At 48.1% G+C, this 21,837-nt stretch overlaps 1 protein-coding gene across 1 annotated transcript in view; it reads right to left on the bottom strand.

Annotated features, from left to right (window-relative positions):
* Positions 1-21,837, bottom strand: part of FHOD3 (formin homology 2 domain containing 3) — a 326,323-nt gene that overhangs the window by 24,558 nt on the left and 279,928 nt on the right. The window contains 2 exon segments of the mRNA XM_068166897.1: positions 4,592-4,784; positions 5,780-5,970. Coding sequence (XP_068022998.1) covers positions 4,592-4,784; positions 5,780-5,970 — 384 coding nt within the window.

The following is a 21,837-nucleotide window of genomic DNA, read 5'->3' as shown; positions in this document are numbered from 1 at the left end:
ATAGAAATAGAAATAGAAATAGAAATAGAAATAGAAATAGAAATAGAAATAGAAATAGAAATAGAAATAGAAATAGAAATAGAAATAGAAATAGAAATAGAAATAGAAATAGAAATAGAAATAACTAGGCTGGAAGAGACCTTTGAGATCATCATGTCCAACCCATCATCCAACACCATCTAATCAACTAAATCATGGCACCAAGCACCAAGCACCCCATCCAGTCTCTTCCTAAACACCTCCAGTGATGGTAACTCCACCACCTCCCTGAGCAGCACATTCCAAGGGCCAATCTCTCTTTCTGGGAAGAACTTCTTCCTAACATCCAGCCTAAACCTCCCCTGGTGCAGCTTGAGACTATGTCCTCTTGTTCTGGTGCTGGCTGCCTGGGAGAAGAGACCAACCCCCACCTGGCTACAACCTCCCTTCAGGGAGTTGGAGAGAGCAAGAAGGTCTCCCCTGAGCCTCCTCTTCTCCAGGCTAAGCAACCCCAGCTCCCTCAGCCTCTCCTCATCTCTTCTCACAGGTCATCAGTGGTAAAACAAGAGGGAATGGCCTCAGACTGCAACAGGGTAGGTTTATACTGGACATTAGGAAAAAAATTCTCAGAGAAAGAGTAGTCAGAGGTTGGAATAGGCTGCCTGGGGCGGGTGGTTGAGTCACCATCCCTGGATGTGTTTAAAGGTCGTTTAGATGTGGTGCTTGGGGATATGGTTTAGGGGTGAACTTTGCAGAGTAAGGTCAACAGTTGGATTTGATGATCCCAGGGTTCTTTTCCAACCTGATTGATTCTGTGATTCTATGAAGGGAAGCTGTGACAAATAGTCTGAGACAACTTTACAATGTACTGCAATCAAATGAACGGTAAACACAGCCACAGGTAGAGACAAGCATATTACTGGATTACAGGTAAAGAGATTCACTAAGTGCTGAAGGAGTCATATGGCCACATGAGTAACTCCTTTAAAGAGCATCTCCATAAGGTGAATGTTAAAGAATGTCAATATTTCACTCCAGCAAGTGTTTTGGTTTTAAGCTAATGGGACCATCATGTAGTTGTAAATTAGTGATAGCCAATAAATGCTCCCTTTGTGGTGACCAGCAAGGTGCATCTGGGTGGAACACTGCCAGATGACCTTTAGTTCTTGTCAAATCTCAGTGCTACTTTCTGCTGAACAAGACATCTTGCATTAATACATTTTTCTGGGAAGGATCTATCTGCCTCCTTTCTTGCATTCCCAGGAAATCTCTCTGCTCCCTGACTAGCTGTCAACACTGAGCCTTCCTCCTGGTTTGAAAGGATTCCTTATCTCCACTTCCTGAACGCAGCTATCAGGGATCAGGTTTCCTTTTCCCTCATGTTCCCTACAGGGAAAGGACACAGAGAAGCTTTCTTTCCTGACACAGCCAGTTCTTCTGGACAGGTGATACAGAAACACTGCATCCCACTCCATTAGGAAAATGGCAACTGCTTCAAGTCCCAGCCTTGTTTGAACTAGTGAGACTTACTGAAGCTGAGGAAATGAAACATTTCACTTACCAAGATCTTTGCTTATTGCTATAATTTTTTAGCTGCTCTAGAACACATCAGGAAAACGGAGAAGTAACTGAAGAAAGTGAGTTCAGCTCCCCAGAGGCAGTTTTGGAAATCTGTATGACTGTATTATAAAAATCTGAGCCTCTTTCTGAACCTGAGGCTAGACTGAAAGGAAAATCTCTTATGGTACTAATACCGGCTTGGCATTTTCTTTAGAGGAGAGAGGTTTCCAGATTGAAAGAGGGAATTGTCAGGAAAGTTCTACAGAGGGGCACGACTTAATGACTTAAATACAGCCTCAATTTCTATCACTTTCAATACATACAAATACTCTGCCCCATGTTCTGAGCCACAGAACTGTAATCAGCTTCGGGCTGTTCGTGCCAAAGGCAGGGGTAGCTTTCTAAGCAACGAACCACTCGCATCTAATTGAGACTCCAGATCTGCATTTTGAGACAGCTGGAAACTTTTATTAGGTACTGACCCTTTTAAAAACTTTATGTGGATTGAGTCAAACTCTATCAACTTGAAAAAAATAATAAAGAAAACTCAAAGGGATTTGAAAGTTTACTATGCTGAGAAAACTAATCTTATTTTCATTTATTCTCTCAGTCTGCATTTATCACAGTGCCACAGTGTCACAGTGTCACAGTATCACAGTGTCACAGTGTCAGTCAGGGTTGGAAGGGACCACAAGGATCAGCCAGCTCCAACCCCCCTGCCATGGGCAGGGACACCCCACACTAGATCAGCCTGGCCAGAGCCTCATCCAGCCTGGCCTTGAACACCTCCAGGGATGGGGCCTCAACCACCTCCCTGGACAACCCATTCCAGGGCTTCACCACTCTCATGGGCAAGAACTTCCTCCTCACCTCCAGCCTGAATCTCCCCACCTCCAGCTTCATTCCATTCCCCCTACTCCTATCACTGCCTGAGATCCTGAGCAGTCCCTCCCCAGCCTTCCTGTAGCCCCCTGCAGATCCTGGAAGGCCACAGTGAGGTCACCTGGGAGCCTTCTCTTCTGCAGACTGAACAGCCCCAACTCCTTCAGTCTGTCTTCACAGGAGAGGTGCTCCAGCCCTCTGCTCATCCTCCTGGCCCTGCTCTGGACACCTTCCAGCACCTCCACATCCCTCTTGCCATAGGGGCTCCAGAACTGGAGGCAGTACTCCAGGTGGGGTCTCCCCAGAGCTGAGCAGAGGGGGAGAATCACCTCCCTTGCCCTGCTGGCCACACTTCTCCTGCTGCAGCCCAGGCTCTGGTTGGCTTTCTGGGCTGCAAGTGCACACTGAGAGCTCCTGGTGAGCTTCATATACAGACAAAAAGTTTGCAGTGTAACTTTTACTGTGAACTTCTGTTTTTCCCTGCTTTCAGAACCACAGAGTAGTCTGTCCCCATAAAATTGGCACTTCTGTGCTTTAAAGTTAAGAAGAAAATTGCTGTGCATGTGCATGCATGTAGCTATGTATATAAATATATAGGTAAAATGCTAAGATTAAAGACTGTATTAGACTATTCAGAGATGGAGTAAAAAAACCCAGAAACATTTCAATGTGGTTATTAGCACTTCAGTGGCTGCCATGGTTCATCACTGCAATCATGTCCTCAACGAGTAGCCTAATTGCTAAGTGCTTTCCCTTTTTCCTCTCCTTGGCTGATCAGATACATACCCTGGTGTCTGCCAGATATTTTGAGCACTGTCTGTGCTGCACACAGAGAAGCTCTTTTTCATGTTTAACCTCAGTTTCTTCTCACAGGATCACAGGATGTCAGAGGTTGAAAGTGACCCAAAGAGATTACGGAGTCCAACCCCCTGGCAGAGCAGGACCATACAATCTAGGTCAGGTAGCACAGGAATGCACCTGGATGGGCCTTGAGAGTCTCCAGAGAAGGAGAACTCTCTGGGGAGCCTGTTCCAGTGCACTGTGACCCTTACAGTAAAGAACTTTGCCCTTCTCATTGTATAAACTGTTATAAGGCAAAAGTTATTCAGATTTTGACTTCTAAGAGAACAGAGTTCATTGCTGGCAGCCAGGCACCAGTGGTGTCCCCCAGGGACCAGTGCTGGGCCCCATCCTCTTTAATATCTTCATTGATGATCTGGATGAGGGGATTGAGTCAGTCATCAGCAAATCTACAGATGACACCAAGTTGGGAGCAGATGTTGGTCAGTCAGAGGGTGGAAGGGCTCTGCAGAAGGACCTCGACCGACTGGACAGATGGGCAGAGGCCAACAGGATGGCATTCAACAAGTCCAAGTGCCAGGGGCTGCACTTTGGCCACAACAACCACATGCAGAGCTACAGGCTGGGGTCAGAGTGGCTGAGAGCTCCCAAACAGAGAGGGACCTGGGGGTGCTGATTGACAGCCAACTAAACATGAGCCAGCAGTGTGCCCAGGTGGCCAGGAGGGCCAAGGGCATCCTGGCCTGCATCAGGAACAGTGTGGCCAGCAGGAGCAGGGAAGTCATTGTGCCTCTGTACTCTGCATTGGTCAGGCCACACCTTGAGTCCTGTGTCCAGTTCTGGGCCCCTCAGTTTAGGAAGGACATTGAGACACTTGAAGGTGTCCAGAGAAGGGCAACAAGGCTGGGGAGAGGCCTTGAGCACAGCCCTGTGAGGAGAGGCTGAGGGAGCTGGGGTTGTTTAGCCTGGAGAAGAGGAGGCTCAGGGGAGACCTCATTGCTCCCTACAACTACCTGAAAGGTGGTTGTAGCCAGGTGGGGGTTGGAGGTGAGGAGAAAGTTCTTCACTGAGAGAGTCATTTGTCATTGGAATGTGCTGCCCAGGGAGGTGGTGGAGTCACCATCCCTGGAGGTGCTCAGGAGGGGATTGGATGTGGCGCTTGGTGCCATGGTCTAGTCATGAGGTCTGTGGTGCCAGGTTGGACTTGATGATCCTCGAGGTCTCTTCCAACCTTGGTGACACTGTGAGACTGTGAGACTTAGAGTAGAGGAACTTCCCAAGAATAAACAGCCACAACACTCTGTACAGGACAGCCAATGAAACAAAGTCTTAGAAGTCAGTGCTGTGTGAGATAGATTGTGCCACTTACATCTGTTATCATTTTGCCTCGGGTCTTGTTTCTTTCCCTGTGGTTGGCTCGTTTCTGCTTCTGCTGCAGCACTCGCTCCCTGGTGGTGCGGTACTCCAGCGCAAACTCGCTGATGATTTTGCAGAACTTGTTGATGTTGACTTCACGGACTGCGTAGGGAGGATGGCCCATGAACAGCAAAAATGAGTGAAACCTGCAAAACAGGGACTTCATGAATGCAAAGGGAAGACATGCAGCTGAGGGGATCTGGGCAAAGAAAATGCATTGCACTCAATCAATTGGGGTTTTTATCAGTTTTTGTTTGACCTCCATAACTTCTTTTGTGCTCGTGGCAGTTTAGGCTGCGTGTCTCCTGCTACTGCCACAGCCACATCAGTGACACCCCTGGTGTCCTGAGTGTCCAGGCCAATAAAGTGGACTCAGGAAGCAGCGATTTCATACCCATAAATCCTGCACCCTATGAATCCATCTGCAAAGTCTTTCTCTGCCTCTTTCTTCCCCTGCTGTTCCCATGGGAGATGCTCCCTAGAGGGTAATGGTGGGGGGGGATCTCAAGGCCTCTTAGGCATGGCTCAGCCAAATAGAATAGAATAGAATAGAATAGAATAGAATAGAATAGAATAGAATAGAATAGAATAGAATAGACCAGGTTGGAAGAGACCTTCAAGATCATCGTGTCCAACCTATCATCTAACACCACCTAAACAACTAACCCATGGCACCAAGCACCCCATCAAGTCTCCTCCTGAACACCTCCAGTGATGGTGACTCCACCACCTCCCCAGGCAGCCCATTCCAATGGGCAATCACTCTCTCTGTATAGAACTTCTTCCTAACCTCCAACCTGAACCTCCCCTGGCACAGCCTGAGACTGTGTCCTCTTGTTCTGGTGCTGTTTGCTTGGGAGAAGAGACCAATCCCCACAACCTCCCTGCAGGGAGTTGCAGAGAGCAAGAAGGTCACCCCTGAGCCTCCTCTTCTCCTGGCTAAGCAACCCCAGCTCCCTCAGCCTCTCCTCCCAGGGCTGTGCTCCAGACCCCTCCCCAGCTTTGTTGCCCTTCTCTGGACATGTTTTTTGTTGGAATGTGGATTAAACACGTTAAAAAACCACATTTATGATGTCAGAATTCATAATTTTAGCAAGTATTTGATTATCAAGATGTTGTGATCCCTCCTCTGATTCTGTACCTGTTAATTATTCTTCTATGAACAATCTTCAGGATGATGATTCTCTCTGCACAGTCTTTGAGGAACTCGGACATTTTTTGCTTCAAAGTGGGCTTCATTTCGTGCTTTGCTATAGCTTTAAGATGATCCCATGATGCTTTGCAACGCCTTTCCATCTGACACAAATTTTCCTGGAGCTGCTCAAAGTCAACCTGAAAAAACAAAAACCAGAGCAGAAATGAAAGTTGCAGGATCATAGAATTGCTTCAGACAGAAAAGACCTCTAAGATAACTGACCACTGATCTGACACACCATGGCCATTGAACCATGTCCTGAAGTGCCGTGACAGGGACCTGGGGGTGCTGGTCAATGGTAGACTGAACATGAGCCTGCAGGGTGCCCAGGCAGCCAAGAGGGCCAATGGCATCCTGGCCTGCATCAGGAACAGTGTGGCCAGCAGGAGCAGGGAGGTGATTCTGCCCCTGTACACTGCACTGGTTAGGCCACACCTCGAGTCCTGTGTCCAGTTCTGGGCCCCTCAGGTTAGGAAGGAGGTTGACTTGCTGGAGCGAGTCCAGAGAAGGGCAACAAAGTTGGTGAGGGGTTTGGAACACAGCCCTGTGAGGAGAGGCTGAGGGAGCTGGGGTTGCTTAGCCTGGGGAAGAGGAGGCTCAGGGGAGACCTTCTTGCTCTCTGCAACTCCCTGAAGGGAGGTTGTAGACAGGCAGAGGTTTGTCTCTTCTCCCAGGCAGCCAGCACCAGAACAAGAGGACACAGTCTCAGGCTGTGCCAGCGGAGGTTTAGGCTGGAGGTCAGGAAGAAGTTCTATACAGAGAGAGTGATTGCCCATTGGAATGGGCTGCCTGGGGAGGTGGTGGAGTCACCATCCCTGGAGGTGTTCAGGAGGAGACTTGATGGGGTGCTTGGTGCCATGGGTTAGTTGTTTAGGTGGGTCACTCCTGAGTCTCCTCCTCTCCAGGCTAAGCAACCCCAGCTCCCTCAGTCTCTCGTAGGGCTTGTGTTCCAAACCCCTCACCAACTTCATTGCCCTCTACAACTACCTCAAAGGTGGTTGTAGCCAGGAAGGGGTTGGTCTCTTCTCCCAGGCACCCAGCACCAGAACAAGAGGACACAGTCTCAAGCTGCACCAGGGGAAGTTTAGGCTGGAGGTGAGGAGAAAGTTCTTCCCAGAGAGAGTTGTTAGCCATTGGAATGTGCTGCCCAGGGAGGTGGTGGAGTCCCCATCCCTGGAGGTGTTCAAGAGGGGATTGGATGTGGCACTTGGTGCCATGGTTTAGTCATGAGGTCTGTGGTGCCAGGTTGGACTCGATGATCCTCGAGGTCTCTTCCAACCTTGGCGATGCTGTGAGACTGTGACACTGTGACACTGTGACATGAAACGTTAGCAAGGAAAACTTAAAGAACATCCATATCCATATCCATTTGGGTTTAGTCTTGGACTAAAGAAGGAACAATAAAATACTGTGGTCTTGTTTTTTTCTCATGCTAGTAACTTCATCCTTGCAACAAGCAGCTGCATGACTCATTTCTGAGGTAATACAAAACTTTTTCTGTCTTTTTGTCTGCTGCTCATAGCTTTTATACCCTGTTTACTGCTCGCTGATGTACCCAGCCAACACTTCTTCAGCTTGGAAAGCACTTGGATCTATTCCCTAGCCATGCACTGACTTGTTAATAGATGGTCGACTTCTAATCACAAAATTCATGGGGCAGAGTTCTTAAAGCTCTACTGAAAGTGTTATTTAGTGATCTCAGCACAGACTTTCATCCCTTGATATGCAGTAAAAATTTGCTGGCTTGTAAGAAGGTTATATAATGTCTTTGAAAGTCTCTCAGCACAGTTAAAATATATGCCTGCATCCTACAGTAACACTCACGAGGACAGAAGCCCACACACTCCACAGAAGGTAAGAGAGAGCTTCTCCCTTATTCATCAACCAAAGGAGGTGCCCAGTTCTCAACAGTCTACAGAGGACATTCAGGATGTATTGCTGACAACTGGGTAAAGTGCATTTACAACCCAACCACAGCATGCAACAGAGGAAGAAAGTAAGACTACCAACCCTGCCCTTGAATTCTGCAGGGAGGAAAGCATTACTTTATAATGCCAATGGACAGCTCAGTTGAGTTCAAGCTATAAAACACATTCAGCTCTCAGATGCTAAACACGTCAGTGTTTGGGATGTCAGTCTGATGGTCCAGGTAATTTCCAAATGAAAACCAGTCTCAGACACAGGTTTCAGCTGGCTGTGCTGAGGTGTGTGCTGAGGATCCCTGTATGAAATGCATTGATATTAAAACACTCGTGGTATTGATTTGGTTTGGGTTTGCTATGAGTTACAAAATGACAAATTTTTACTCTGCATAGGGAAATCAAAACATCATTTTCACAGCATCACAGTATCACCAAGGGTGGAAAAGACCTCAAAGATCCTCAAGTCCAACCTGTCATGACCTCATGCCTACTAGACCATGGCACCAAGTGCCACGTCCAGTCCCCTCTGGAACACCTCCAGGGATGGGGACTCCACCACCTCCCTGGGCAGCACATTCCAATGGCGAAGGACTCTCCCTGTGAACACAAAGACACTTCCATAGTATTTTGAGCAGCAACAATCCAATCACTCTGAGGCAAACCAACCCCTCCATTGTATGCAGATGTCTGTCACGTATGTGTATCAATTGAAAATGGAAGATACAGATCTGTCTGAAAAGCAAAACTTAGCTTCACATTAACAGAGGTGAGCAATCATGAAAGACAAGCACAGTGGTCCAAACCTGGATCTAATAAGCTCTGGGGTCCTCAACAAGAGAAGGACAAGGACCTGATGGAGAGGTTTACTGTTTACAAGGACATGTAGAATAGAATAGAATATAATTAACCAGGTTGGAAAACACCTTTGAGATCATCAAGTCCAACCTATCACCCAACACCATCTAATCAACTCAACCATGGCACCAAGTGCCTCATCCAGGCTCTTCTTAAACACTTCTTCTCCTCTTCTCCAGGCTAAGCAACCCCAGCTCCCTCAGCCTCTCCTCACAGGGCTGTGTTCCAAACCCCTCACCAACTTCGTTGCCCTTCTCTGGACACGCTCCAGCAAGTCAACCTCCTTCCTAAACTGAGGGGGCCAGAACTGATATATTTTGTACATTCCTCCTTTCTCCTACCAGGTTGCTCTCCATTTGCAACCACACTAGCTGAAATGTACTTAGAACTCTCTGTTATTTATCTGTGAAAACTCTTGCCAGGCCCATGCTATTCAGACTTCTGACAAGTACCATTGTAGACACTTGCATCAGAGTGAAGTAGCCAGGGACAGCCTGTCCAGAAAGTGTTTAAATGACAGTCCAGCAGGTCAGCTGCCTCAGGAAACCACTGCTGAAAGTTACTAACGGGCGATGTTAAACACATTAAATTAATATCTACTTGTTATTTTAATGCAGCACCATGTTTAGTACAAACAACACTCAGACCAAGAAGGAAACCTTCCAAACACATGCCTGTAATGCCAGCACACATTCAAATCCTTTTCTATCATTATTTGTTGCTTGCTGCCATAGTGACAGAGGATTCTGCCATAAACAACAACACAAGAAAGAATTCTACCAAGTTCCTCACTTCATTAGGCTGAGAATTGAACACCTCATGATATACATACTGCCCAATGACTTATGTTCTCATATTAGGCCTCTTCATTTTCAGGTTCAGCTCCATGCCATACCTCCAGTATCATCTGCTGCCCACACCAGTTTAAAACTAATTCATGAAATCCTAGACCATAGGCAAGCTGTTTTGGCAGGACACAGATCAGTGTTTGGGTTGAGATGTTATTTCTCTGTGTCACCACAAGTCTCTCATGACATGATGGTAGGCTTAACATGAGCCTGCAGTGTGCCCAGGCAGCCAAGAGGGCCAATGGCATCCTGGCCTGCATCAAGAACAGTGTGGCCAGCAGGAGCAGGGAGGTCATTCTGCCCCTGTACACTGCACTGGTTAGGCCACACCTCGAGTCCTGTGTCCAGTTCTGGGCCCCTCAGTTTAGGAAGGATGTTGACTTGCTGGAACGAGTCCAGAGAAGGGCAACAAAGTTGGTGAGGGGTTTGGAACACAGCCCTGTGAGGAGAGGCTGAGGGAGCTGGGGCTGCTTAGCCTGGAGAAGAGGAGACTTAGGGGTGACCTTATCACTCTCTACAACTCCCTGAAGGGAGGTTGTAGACAGGCTGATGATGGTCTCTTCTCCCAGGCACCCAGTACCAGAACAAGAGGACACAGTCTCAAGCTGCGCCAGGGGAGGTTCAGGTTGGATGTTAGGAAGAAGTTCTATACAGAAAGAGTGATTGCGCTATGGAACGGGTTGCCCAGGGAGGTGGTGGAGTCGCCGTCATTGAAGGCGTTCAGAAGGAGACTTGCTGGGGTGCTTGGTGCCATGGGTTAGCTGTTTGGGTGGGTTGGATTGGTTGATGGGTTGGACACGATGATCTTGAAGGTCTCTTCCAACCTGGTTTGGTTTATTCTAATAAAGTTATTCTATTCTAATAACCCAGGAACTGGACTCTTACTATTCCTTGGGAGAGAAAGGCTGCTTTGAGGTGACAATGGCAATTAAATGCAGTTGCTCAAACCCAAAGTGCTCTCACAATGTATTTCCCCATAGCACTGTCTACAATTCCAGTTATGCTGGAGGAGAGGAGAAAGTTCTTCAGAGAAAGAGTAATTGGCCATCGGAATGTGCTGCCCAGGGAGGTGGTGCAGTCACCATCCCTGGAGGTGTTCAACAAGGGATTGGACATGGCACTTGGAGCCATGGTTTAGTAGTCATGAGGTCCTGGGTGACAGGTTGGACTTGATGATCTCTGAGGTCTTCTCCAACCTTAATGATTCTATGATTCTCTGTATTGTCATTCACAGGAAACAACTGTAGCTTCTGTGAGAGCACAGGTAATTTTTCTTCAGCATTCCCTCAGATGTAGTCTCACAGTATCACCAAGGTTGGAAGAGACCTCAAGGATCATCGAGTCCAACCTGGCACCACAGAGCTCATGACTAGACCATGGCACCAAGTGCCACATCCAATCCCCTCTGGAACACCTCCAGGGATGGTGACTCCACCACCTCCCCAGGCACCCATTCCAATGACGAATGACTCTCTCGGTGAAGAACTTTCTCCTCACCTCCAGCCTAAACTTCCCCTGGCACAGCTTGAGACTGTGTCCTCTTGTTCTGCTGCTGGTTGCCTGGCAGAAAAGACCAATCCCCACCTGGCTACAACCACCTTTCAGGTAGTTGTAGAGGGCAATGAGGTCTCCCCTGAGCCTCCTCTTCTCCAGGCTAAGCAACCCCAGCTCCCTCAGCCTCTCCTCACAGGGCTGTGCTCCAGACCCCTCCCCAGCCTTGTTGCCCTTCTCTGGACACCCTCAAGTCTCTCAATGTCCTTCTTAATCTGAGGGGCCCAGAACTGGACACAGGACTCAAGGTGTGGCCTGACCAATGCAGAGTACAGAGGCACAATGACTTCCCTGCTCCTGCTGGCCACACTATTCCTGATGCAGGCCAGGATGCCATTGGCCTTCTTGGCCACCTGGGCACACTGCTGGCTCATGTTTAGGCAGCTGTCAATCAGCACCCCCAGGTCCCTCTCTGTTTGGGAGCTCTCAGCCACTCTGACCCCAGCCTGTAGCTCTGCATGGGGTTGTTGTGGCCAAAGTGCAGCCCCTGGCACTTGGACTTGCTGAATGAAATATGCTTCACACCTTTCCTTTTCTTGCTCAACCTCCTCCACTCTCCAGGCTAAGCTCCACCCCTACTGAGAGCACAAAAATGAAACACAGTGCACTGGATGATGCTCATGTTTTCTGCCTCCTGCATTTCTGTTCAGCCCTTGGAAAGGGCCAAAAATGAAATGTCACTAAAAGCCCCATAACAAAACAAATAAACGAGGGGAAACTGGTAAATCTGAGGTTTCTGCTTACAAAGCAGTTTTTGAAGTCCCTGTAAATTATCCAGTTTTGCTCTGAAGGCCAGAGGGTAGCTTGTTATGTAGCCTCAGTACCCTTGTATATGCTTTCTCTTGCTTGATTCTATACTGAATGTTTTACTGCTATTTAATGTGTTACTGCTGTTTCTGTGAGTGGTTGAAATCTCAAATACAGATCATCTCTAAGCAAGACCTAGATCCCTGCATTTTTAAACTACTCAGGGCATGTTAACTAGAAGCCTGATGCTTGCACAAGGACAAATGTTACCTCAAATTCACAATAAAATGCCCATTTTATTGCACATCATAAGGAGATTCTCACAATAACAGACAAAATCTTTCTCTCTTCAAGGTTCAAAATAGTCTCTGCAGCAGACCACAGCCTGATCTGAGCTGCTTATAATTTAGGCTCAGATGCTTCATTCTTCCATTATTGCAGGGATGTGTTTTGGCACAAAACACAAAATCTTCCAATTTTCCTGAGCTGGTTCAGTGCCAAAGGAAATTCTGAGAATTGCTCCTTGCAAACATGCTGTCATCTGAGCTCAGCAGCCTTCTGTGGCCTGTGTTCAAAACTCTTGTCTCCTCCGATATTTCCACACTGGCTTGCCTCACTGAATGCCACAAAAATGATCCAGGCCCCAGTGTTGGTCTGACTTGCTCACTGCTGGCTTGCAGCACACTAGAGGGCCAGCTCTCGAAAGAAAGCAGAATAGAAAGGAGGTTCTGCACCAGCATTGCTAATTCTAAGGCAGGAGGTGGCACCTTGCCAAATTAATTTTGGAAATGAGAACCCCTGAAGTAATTCACTAATTAAAAATGAAGGGACAGAAGTGCTCACTAGTAAGATGACATTGTGCCCCTGTGCTCAGCACTGGTTTGGCCACACCTTGAGTCCTGTGCCCAGTTCTGGGCCCCTCAGTTTAGGAAGGACATTGAGACTCTTGAAGGTGTCCAGAGAAGGGCAACAAGGCTGGGGAGAGGCCTTGAGCACAGCCCTGTGAGGAGAGGCTGAGGGAGCTGGGGTTGCTTAGCCTGGAGAAGAGGAGGCTCAGGGGAGACCTCATTGCCCTCTCCAACTCCCTGCAGGGAGGTTGTAACCAGGTGGGGGTTGGTCTCTTCTCCCAGGCAAGCAGCACCAGAACAAGAGGACACAGTCTCAAGCTGTGCCAGGGGAGGAGTGACCGTTTGAGGCTGTGCCTTTAAGAAAAGGGACATTGTGACTGAATGTTTTGTAAACAAAGGACAGGTCTAAACTAATTTCATTGGTGGATAGGCAGAGTAGTGCTGGAGGTGAGGAGAAAGTTCTTCCCAGCAAGAGTAACTGGCCATTGGAATGCACTGCCCAGGGAGGTGGTGGAGTCACCATCCCTGGAAGTGTTCAGGAGGGGATTGGATGTGGCACTTGGTGCCATGGTTCAGTTAGTCAGGAGGTGTTGGGTGACAGGTTGGACTTAATGGTCTTTGAGGTCTTTTCTGATGTTATTGATTCTATGATTCTATGACTCTACCCAGTTACATACACTTCTCCATGGCATTTTAAGTTTCTTAAGCAATGAACAAAACCCACACTAACATGAGATCTTTTCAGATGCTGTACGACAGTTCCCACAAGATGGGATGAAAAGAAGCAATACCAGGAAGCGTAGGTCCCAGTAAGTAGGTGTCTTTGGATGGTGTTATGGCACTCACAACACTACTTGCAGTCATTTCACATGAAATGCAGCTGACACACCACAGTGCTGTCCAGGATTCATTTGATTGCTTTCACACAAAGCCCCTAAGTCTCATTTGCCATGGAAGCTCATTCCCCATTGCCCCAGGGTGGTGGTGAGAGAAAGTTCAGTCCTCCCCCACACACAAAGAAACCACAGCTAACTCAGTGGGAGAAGCAGAAATGAGGTAAGCTGTATTTACAAGCAGGATGAGATGCAGTGGATATATACACAACAGTATTTACAATATATGCAGATGTATGCAGCAAAGAACGTAATACAGAACAAAACTTTCCCTCCTCCAGCCAGGAGGGTGTCTCTCCCTGTACCCCCTCTCTCCCCCTACCTCCCTTTTTACCCAAAAAGGGTTACAGAGAGAAAAGGTAATTATTAAGGAGGAACTTCTGTGAGCTCAAAGTGCATGCAAGAATTAGTTTCTTATCTGTTAGTTCAAGGTCAAGTCTGTCCAGCACAGCTATTGCTCAGAGAGACTGAAACAGGCTGAAAAAGGCAGAACTGAGCTGACTGAACTGAACTAAAACTTGAAGTTGCATTCTACCAATCCACCAATGAAATTCATTTAGAATATCTTGTTTTCATTCTTCCACCAAAACATTCAGCCAGGGTGTTCCAGCCACTGTCCCTTCCTCAAAGGCACAGCCTAAAGCGGTCACACCCAGCTTGGTCTGTCCCCAGCAGGACCTGCCTGATCCTGCCCTGCCTTCCCCTTTGCTCCTGCTAGCCTGCATCAGGAACTGAAGCAGCTGCAGCAGTTCTTGCGACTGGAACCACAAGGAATGATGCAAACATGAGAAACTTTGCATCCTCCAACCTCTTCTTTCTACGGAAAATAATTTGACTTCTGCCATTGGTTTTTGTTTGAAATCACTTAGGGGAAGTATGTGGCAATGCCAGCGAGGAGCAGTGTGAGCAGCCTGGCAGTGCAGGCCTGGAGCCTGACGTGGTGGCAGGCCATGCCCAGCATAAGTGCAGAGCCAGCTAGCAGTGGAGCAAAACAGTGCTGTGCCTGCAGCATGGAACTAAAGCAGGACACTGGTAGCTATAAACACAGAAAGTTATCTTGGGACAACAGGAGATGCACCTGCATCAACAGCCTGGCGTGTCGTTAGCAGTTGGACCAATGATCAATACCAGTGCCATGTGTGCTCACTCCTAGGGAACCAATGGAGCCATGCCAACCAGGCTCCCCGAGTTCATATAAGTTGTAGCATTTCCCCTGCTAGGCACTTCTGCCTTTCCTTTCCCTTCCTCTGCTTTGCTTTACTTTACTGTGCTATACTCGCACCACAGGCCTGCAACACTGGAACAATAAAGGAACAATACTCGATCATATTGATCAGCTGTATTGACTCCGATCTCTGTCATCTATAGAAGTACCCTTGAATAGTAATTGCATACAAATACTTCCTGTCAAGTGAGATGAGGAACGCCACTGAAGTAGTGCAAGAGGCAGCATGGTCTTCCATACTTTCATTTCTTTTCTCCTTTCTCTACTTGACAAGCAGAAGCTACAACATGCTGGAATAGCACTTCTGTTTCAGACACCTCCTTTCTCTCCACACCTTCCTGGTCAGTCCCTTGGAGGGCAGCTGCAGGCTTCCTTCTTCCCTGTTTACATCTTTGTTTCACTCTGAGTCCTTTGCAACCAGCAGCCCTTGTCCCCTCCCCTGCGTTTTTAACATCTATCCTGGTTTCAGACAGCCTGCTCTCACAAGCAAGTTCCACCCCCCCACAAATGGGAGGGAAAGTAACACAAACCCCCTCCCTGGGTTGAGGTGAGGAGTGTTTAGTGAGATGATATGATGTACAACTACCTCAGCCTATTTCACAGAAAAGCACAGCACCAGCAGAAGCAGCAGCAGAAGGCAGCAATAAAACAATTCCCCAACACCAAGCCTGCAGCTACCCAGTGGAAAAGACCAACACCCTCAAACTGGAAACTGGAAGCCTCTTATGTTACAATCTGAACTACAAGCCCCATAGTACTTTGCTCTGGCCAGCAATTTCATTTTAAAGCTGGCATGATGTTGTCATGGTATTGAATACTCATCCTCTAATTCAACTTGTTACACCCCATTACATTCTCCACCCCTATACCATTCTATACCATAGAATCATAGAACAGTCTGGGTTGGAAGGGACCGCCAAAGGTCATCCAGTCCAATCCCCCTCTGCAGTAAGCAGAGGCATCCTCAACTAGATTAGGTTGCCTCCCCTTGAATATCTCCAGGGATAGGGCCTCAACCACCTCCCTGGGCAACCTGTTCCAGTGCTCCACCACCCTCGTAGTAAAGAACTTGTTCCTAACATCCAATCTAAATCAGTTCTTCTCTAGTTTGAAGCCATTGTCCCTCATCCTGTCACCACAGGCCTTCAGAAACAGTCTCTCTCCATCCTTCTTGTAGACCCCCTTCAGGTACTTGAAGGTCATTATTAGGTCTCCCCTGGAGCCTCCTCTTCTCCAGGCCTGACACCCCCAGCTCCCTCAGCCTGTCTTCATAGCAGAGATGCTCCAACCCCCTGATCATTTTCATGGCCCTCCTCTGTACCTGCTCCATCAGGTCCATGTCCTTCTTATACTGAAGGCTGCAGACACAATGCCTTCTATGTCATGCACAGCAGCAATTAGCATCACACGACATAAATCATACATCATTCCATTCCCACTCAAAATGAGATCACCTTGCAGTACACAACAGGCTTCTTAGTGCAGATATTCTGGAGTTCCACCATGTTCTCCTACAGTCTGGAGCAGTCCATGATCACTCCAAATGGTGGGGCAGTGTTTCCAACCCCAGGGCCAGTCAATTCCAGTGAGTCCTTCCCCCCCTCCAAGTGAAAGGAACCTGTGGCTTGCATTCCAGTGCTCTGCTTCCAACCCTTCCCAGATGCTGGGATCCCCTTGTCACACCAGGGTTCCAGCCCTTGCAGTTTGATGGCATCAGATTACACTGTGTGCCTGCATCTACTGGAGCTCTGTACTCTTTGTGGGTTCCACTTGCCAAACCATCAGATCTCTACACTCCAATAAATCCATTTGTCCCTCTCCTCCAACTGCTTGGAGGCAGGGCCCCTCTAGTTCTGACAGGAATCAACTGTACATTGTGAAGATGCTTTGGGAGCTCCTTCAGGACTATCTGTCAGCTCTTTTGCTTTTTTTGGCCAACTTGCCACTGGAAACTGAGGCAGCATTCTTCTGGGGAGAGTTTTCTTGCAACTCACAGACTTGTGCAGCTAGGACTGATGTGGGTTTCCCATCCCACTTACTCACGTCCTCCCCGTGGGCACATAAGTAAAACCACAGTGGATGCTGTGGTGGGGACCTCCCAGGTTCTTTCTTTGGATAGGGAAGTGCCTGCCTCTCATAGCTGAAACCTGGGACCATACAGGTGGGGAATAGGGCACGCTCTTTTTGAGTTGATGGACCTCCTGGGACAGCTCTTTGCAGCTGAAACACAGACTTGTACAGAGAAGAGAGACTTCCCATGTATTGCTGGAGCCTACTAGCCACTTTTTGATCTTGGCTATCCCTCATGTCCAAGGTAAAGACTGAGGGATTACTTCTGGCTCTTCCTCTTGTTCCCCTGATGACCCTGATGACTCCTCATCCTTTGTGAGATGAACTGCTTGCCTTGCATGCTTCCCTTTTTGTACAGTGGGGACTGGGACTGGCACAGGCTGGCTCTCTGCTGCAGCTGCCATTCCTTCTGCTGGGATCTGAGTAGCCGTGGTACCTACTGGACTTCCTGCAGGTCCAGAGCCATTCTCCTGCCTGTGACTGTGCTGAACAGGGAGGAGAAGAGCCTGATAGGCATGGGCCAGGCCCAAAGAGGGAGATTTCTGTCTCTCAGGAACTTGCAGGCTGACAATAGACGTTTTGCAAATATTTTACCAACATGTGTGGATTTTGAACTTGTTCATGGGTGAAACTCCACTTGTCCATGCTCTCCCCCACACCCTGCCATTCATCATGATCCAGTCTCGGGGCAGATCGCCAGGTGGCATTGCATCACTCTGGACAAGACCCATCCCATCAACTGGGGGAGATGAGATCTACCCCAAGCAGCTAGTTGAGTAACCGTAGCAAAACATGCCAGCAACCAGCACAGCAACACCACAGCCCTGGGAGGAGAGGCTGAGGGAGCTGGGGTTGCTTAGCCTGCAGAAGAGGAGGCTCAGGGGAGACCTTCTTGCTCTCTGCAACTCCCTGAAGGGAGGTTGTAGTCAGGTGGGGGTTGGGCTCTTCTCCCAGGCACCCAGCAGCAGAACAAGAGGACACAGTCTCAAATTGCATCAGGGGAGGTTTAGGTTGGAGGTTAGGAAGAAGTTCTTCCCAGGAAGAGAGATTGGCCATTGGAATGTGCTGCCCAGGGAGGTGGTGGAGTCACAATCCCTGGAGGTGTTTAGGAAGAGCCTGGATGAGGCACTTGGTGCCAATGGTTTAGTTTGCTTAGATGGTGCTGGGTGATAGGTTGGACTAGATGGTCTCAAAGGTCTTTCCCAAGCTGGTTAACTCAATTCTCATTCAAGCAGCCAGTGGAGTTACCATACTACAACATGCCAGCAGCCAGCACAGCATCACCACAGCTTCAAGCCACTTCCCTGAGGTGGTAAGCACCACCAGAAAGAGCACTTTGAGTACCTGTACATTAGGTTTTATGCCACTGTAAGGTAACCAGGGCTGGGCCCCAGCACATTGACTCCAGCTGGCCCAGGATGTCAAACACATTGACAGGGTGAAGATACTTTGGAGAAAAAGGGGGAAAAACAGTACACAAAAGTCTTTTAAGGAGCTTTAATTGAATCCCATTGTTATCTTGCTTCTCTTTATCTCAACCCTTTCACTGCACATTGGGGCACCAAAACAGAGCATACTGTTGCAGTTTGAACAGGGAGCTTTAGCCCAGGCCCTGAATGCAAAGACTGAAAGAAAATTACCATTGGCTGCCAAAGGAAAATAATGCTAAGCTCTGTATAGTTCATTGGATTGCTAATGGGATACAGAGCAGGGGCATAAACCATTCTTGCTCTCTTTCCTTCTTCTGGCACTTCTGCTTGCCATTTTTCTCTCTGTCTCCCATGGCTTTGCCAGGGGATCTCTGTTTTGACTGCTGTGTGAGGAAAGGGGGAGGAGGGAGAGAGGAGGGAAGGAGATGAATGGGTTCCCTGGCTCTGTCCAGGGGGGTTCTGAGGAGTCTCTGTGTTGGTTATGAATTGTAAATACATCTATGTTGTACATATATTGCATATTCTGTACATATTCATTGCATTTCATATTTCTGGGTTGTAGTTTGCTTGTCAATAGAGCTTCATTTGCTTCCAAGACCTACTGAGCTAGTCTGGCAATTTTATTTTGGGAGGTAGCTTTTCCACATTAGCTGGGGGGTAATTTCAGCCCTCCACACCTGCTCTCACAAGCAACACCACACACACAGACAAGGGAGAAAGTAACACAAAAATCCCTGGGCTGAGATTGGGAGTGTTTAGTGAGGTTATTCAATGCACAATTACCTGAGCCTGTCTCCCAGGAAACCTCAGCAAAAGCAGAAGCAGCAGCAGAAGGCAGCACTAAAATGACCACACTACAGCCCCAGGCCTGCAGCCAGCCCAGTGGAAAGGACCAACTCCCCAAACCCAGGCACTGGAGGCAGCAGCTGGACACAGGGAGCCTCTCATCCTACAATCCAAATGATGTTGTTTGGCAATTTTGTCACTTGTGTCTGCTTTTATTTCCCATTGATGACTTGAGTCCTTCAGCAAACAGACCAACATTTTGCAGTAACTATACTGTTTCATTTGTGATCTTCCTGACTCCTTCCTGCTGAAGCAGTCAGCTTTCCCTGTTTGTTTTAATGATCTGAGGCTCAGGAAATTCTCACATGATGTGCATGTCAGGGGAAGGGCCATCTCTGTCTATCTACAGGATGGAAATTCTTTAGCCTTTGTGGTTTCTGAGAGATGCTTGTAGACAAAACAGAGCTCAAAGTGCAGTCTAACCCACAGCAAAATATTATATCTCATGTCCTGTCATCTTTCCTAAACCAAGATTTTGCCCTGCCTGTGACTATTCCCTTGTAGAGGGCAGCCTGGGTGGCTTCCATGTGCTGTTTGATCTGTAGCAGCTAAGATGGGTGGGAACAGAGCTTGTTACAGTAATCCATCAGTGATATAACACATGAAGGAATACTTCAAAGAGGGAGAGCTTGGGTGTCATGGGGGAAGTTAAGGCTATAATTTCTCTTAATGTGATTTTGTCTGGCCCTTACAGAATTTTGTCTGCTTTGGCCAGGGCCACTAGATCAGCAAACCACAGACTGAAAGACTGTGCCCAATTTTCTGTGCTTTTAGATGTATCATAGTAGTATCACAGTATCAGTCAGGGCTGGAAGGGAGCACAAGGATCAGCCAGCTCCAACCCCCCTGCCATGGGCAGGGACACCCCACACTAGATCAGCCTGCCCAGAGCCTCATCCAGCCTGGGCTTAAACACCCCCAGGGACAGGGCCCCAACCACCTCCCTGCACAACCCATCCCAGGGCTTCACCACTCTCATGGGGAAGAACTTCCTCCTCCCCTCCAGCCTCAATCTCCCCACCTCCAGCTTCATTCCATTCCCCCTAGTCCTAGCACTACCTGAGATCCTGAGCAGTCCCTCCCCAGCCTTCCTGGAGCCCCCTTCAGATCCTGGAAGGCCACTATGTGGTCACCTGGGAGCCTTCTCTTCTGCAGACTGCACAGCCCCAACTCCTTCAGTCTGTCCTCATGTAATTTTTCAATACATCCACATATGGCTACACAGATATAGATGGCTATGGATATGTAGCTATTTTAATGAAGGGCAGCAGTCAGTGAGGCTTTCTTCCACTTTCTAAGACAGAAAAATCAAAATAAGAAATGAGCTTGGGAGTGCACCCCACGAGGTGCTGTGGGTTTTGGAAAGCAAAGGGCTCTTCTATTTTTAGGGCACTTTTCATTCTAGTGACCTACTTGCTCCCAGTCTAAAAAAAAACAAAAAAGGTGAAATAAATGCTTAAGAAAAAAAAAAAATAAGGCAGTAGGAAATGAGGAACCAATGCACTTAAATGTTAAGAGATGAAGAAGCACTCAAAGGAAAAGAAAAACCAAAACCTTTTACATGTGAGAAACTAAGCTCAATGAAGGCAATAGAACAGAACCTACACAGGCTGCACAAGAGGAAAAAAGGCAAACAGAGATTGAATCTGAAGAGCAAATATTTAAGGATATAAACCAAAAGACACAGATTCCTTTAGAGTGTCCAAAACCTGAGAATAGGTATGAGGGCTAAAGAAACTGAGGAAGACAACAGGCTTGGAAGGGAAGTAAAATTACTTACTCCAATTTCACCAGAGTGGATGTTGGGGTTTAGAATACAGAATACTGACCACAGAATTCACCAGGTTGGAAAAGACTTTGAGATCATCAAGTCCAACCTATCACCCAACACCATCTGATCAACTAAACCATGGCACCAAGCTCCCCATCCAGGCTCTTAAACACTTCCAGGGATGGGGACTCCACCACCTCCCTGGGCAGCACATTCCAATGCCCAATTACTCTTGCCGGGAAGAACTTTCTCCTCACCTCCAGCCTAAATTTCCCCTGGCACAGCTTGAGACTGTGTCCTCTTGTTCTGGTGCTGGTTGCCTGGGAGAATAGATCAACCCCCACCTGGCTACAGCCTTCCTTCACGGAGTTGGAGAGAGCAAGAAGGTCTCCCCTGAGCCTCCTCTTCTCCAGGCTAAGCAACCCCAGCTCCCTCAGCCTCTCCTCACAGGGCTGTGCTCCAGACCCCTCCCCAGCTTTGTTGCCCTTCTCTGGACACATTGAACCCAGGACTCCAGGTGTGGCCTGACCAGTGCTGAATACAGGGGCACAATGACTTCCCTGCTCCTGCTGGCCACACTGTTCCTGATTTCAGTTTTCAATAACAGCAAGGTTTGAATGCTCGCTAGCAGAAATGAGTATGCTTGAGAAGGACACCTTACAAAGCAGTAAACAAGCAGAAGACAAGACAGACTGTTTAGGGTGTCAGGCAATGATAGAACTAGGGGGAATGGAACAAAACTAGACATGGGTAGATTCAGATTGGATGTGAGGAAGAAGTTGTTCCCCATGAGGGTGGTGAGAGCCTGGCACAGGCTGCCCAGGGAGGTGGTGGAAGCCTCCTGCCTGGAGGTGTTTGCAGCCAGGCTGGATGTGGCTGTGAGCAACCTGCTGTGGTGTGAGGTGTCCCTGCCCATGGCAGGGGGGTTGGAACTGGTAGATCCTTGGGGTCCCTTCCAACCCTGACAATTCTCTGATTGTAGGATTCTGGCAGCAAAT

This window comes from Melanerpes formicivorus, unplaced genomic scaffold, assembly GCF_026170545.1.
Source record: "Melanerpes formicivorus ecotype bairdi unplaced genomic scaffold, bMelFor1.0.p_v2 SCAF_111, whole genome shotgun sequence".
Taxonomy (NCBI): domain Eukaryota; kingdom Metazoa; phylum Chordata; class Aves; order Piciformes; family Picidae; genus Melanerpes; species Melanerpes formicivorus.
This window is presented reverse-complemented; position numbering and strand designations above follow the sequence as displayed.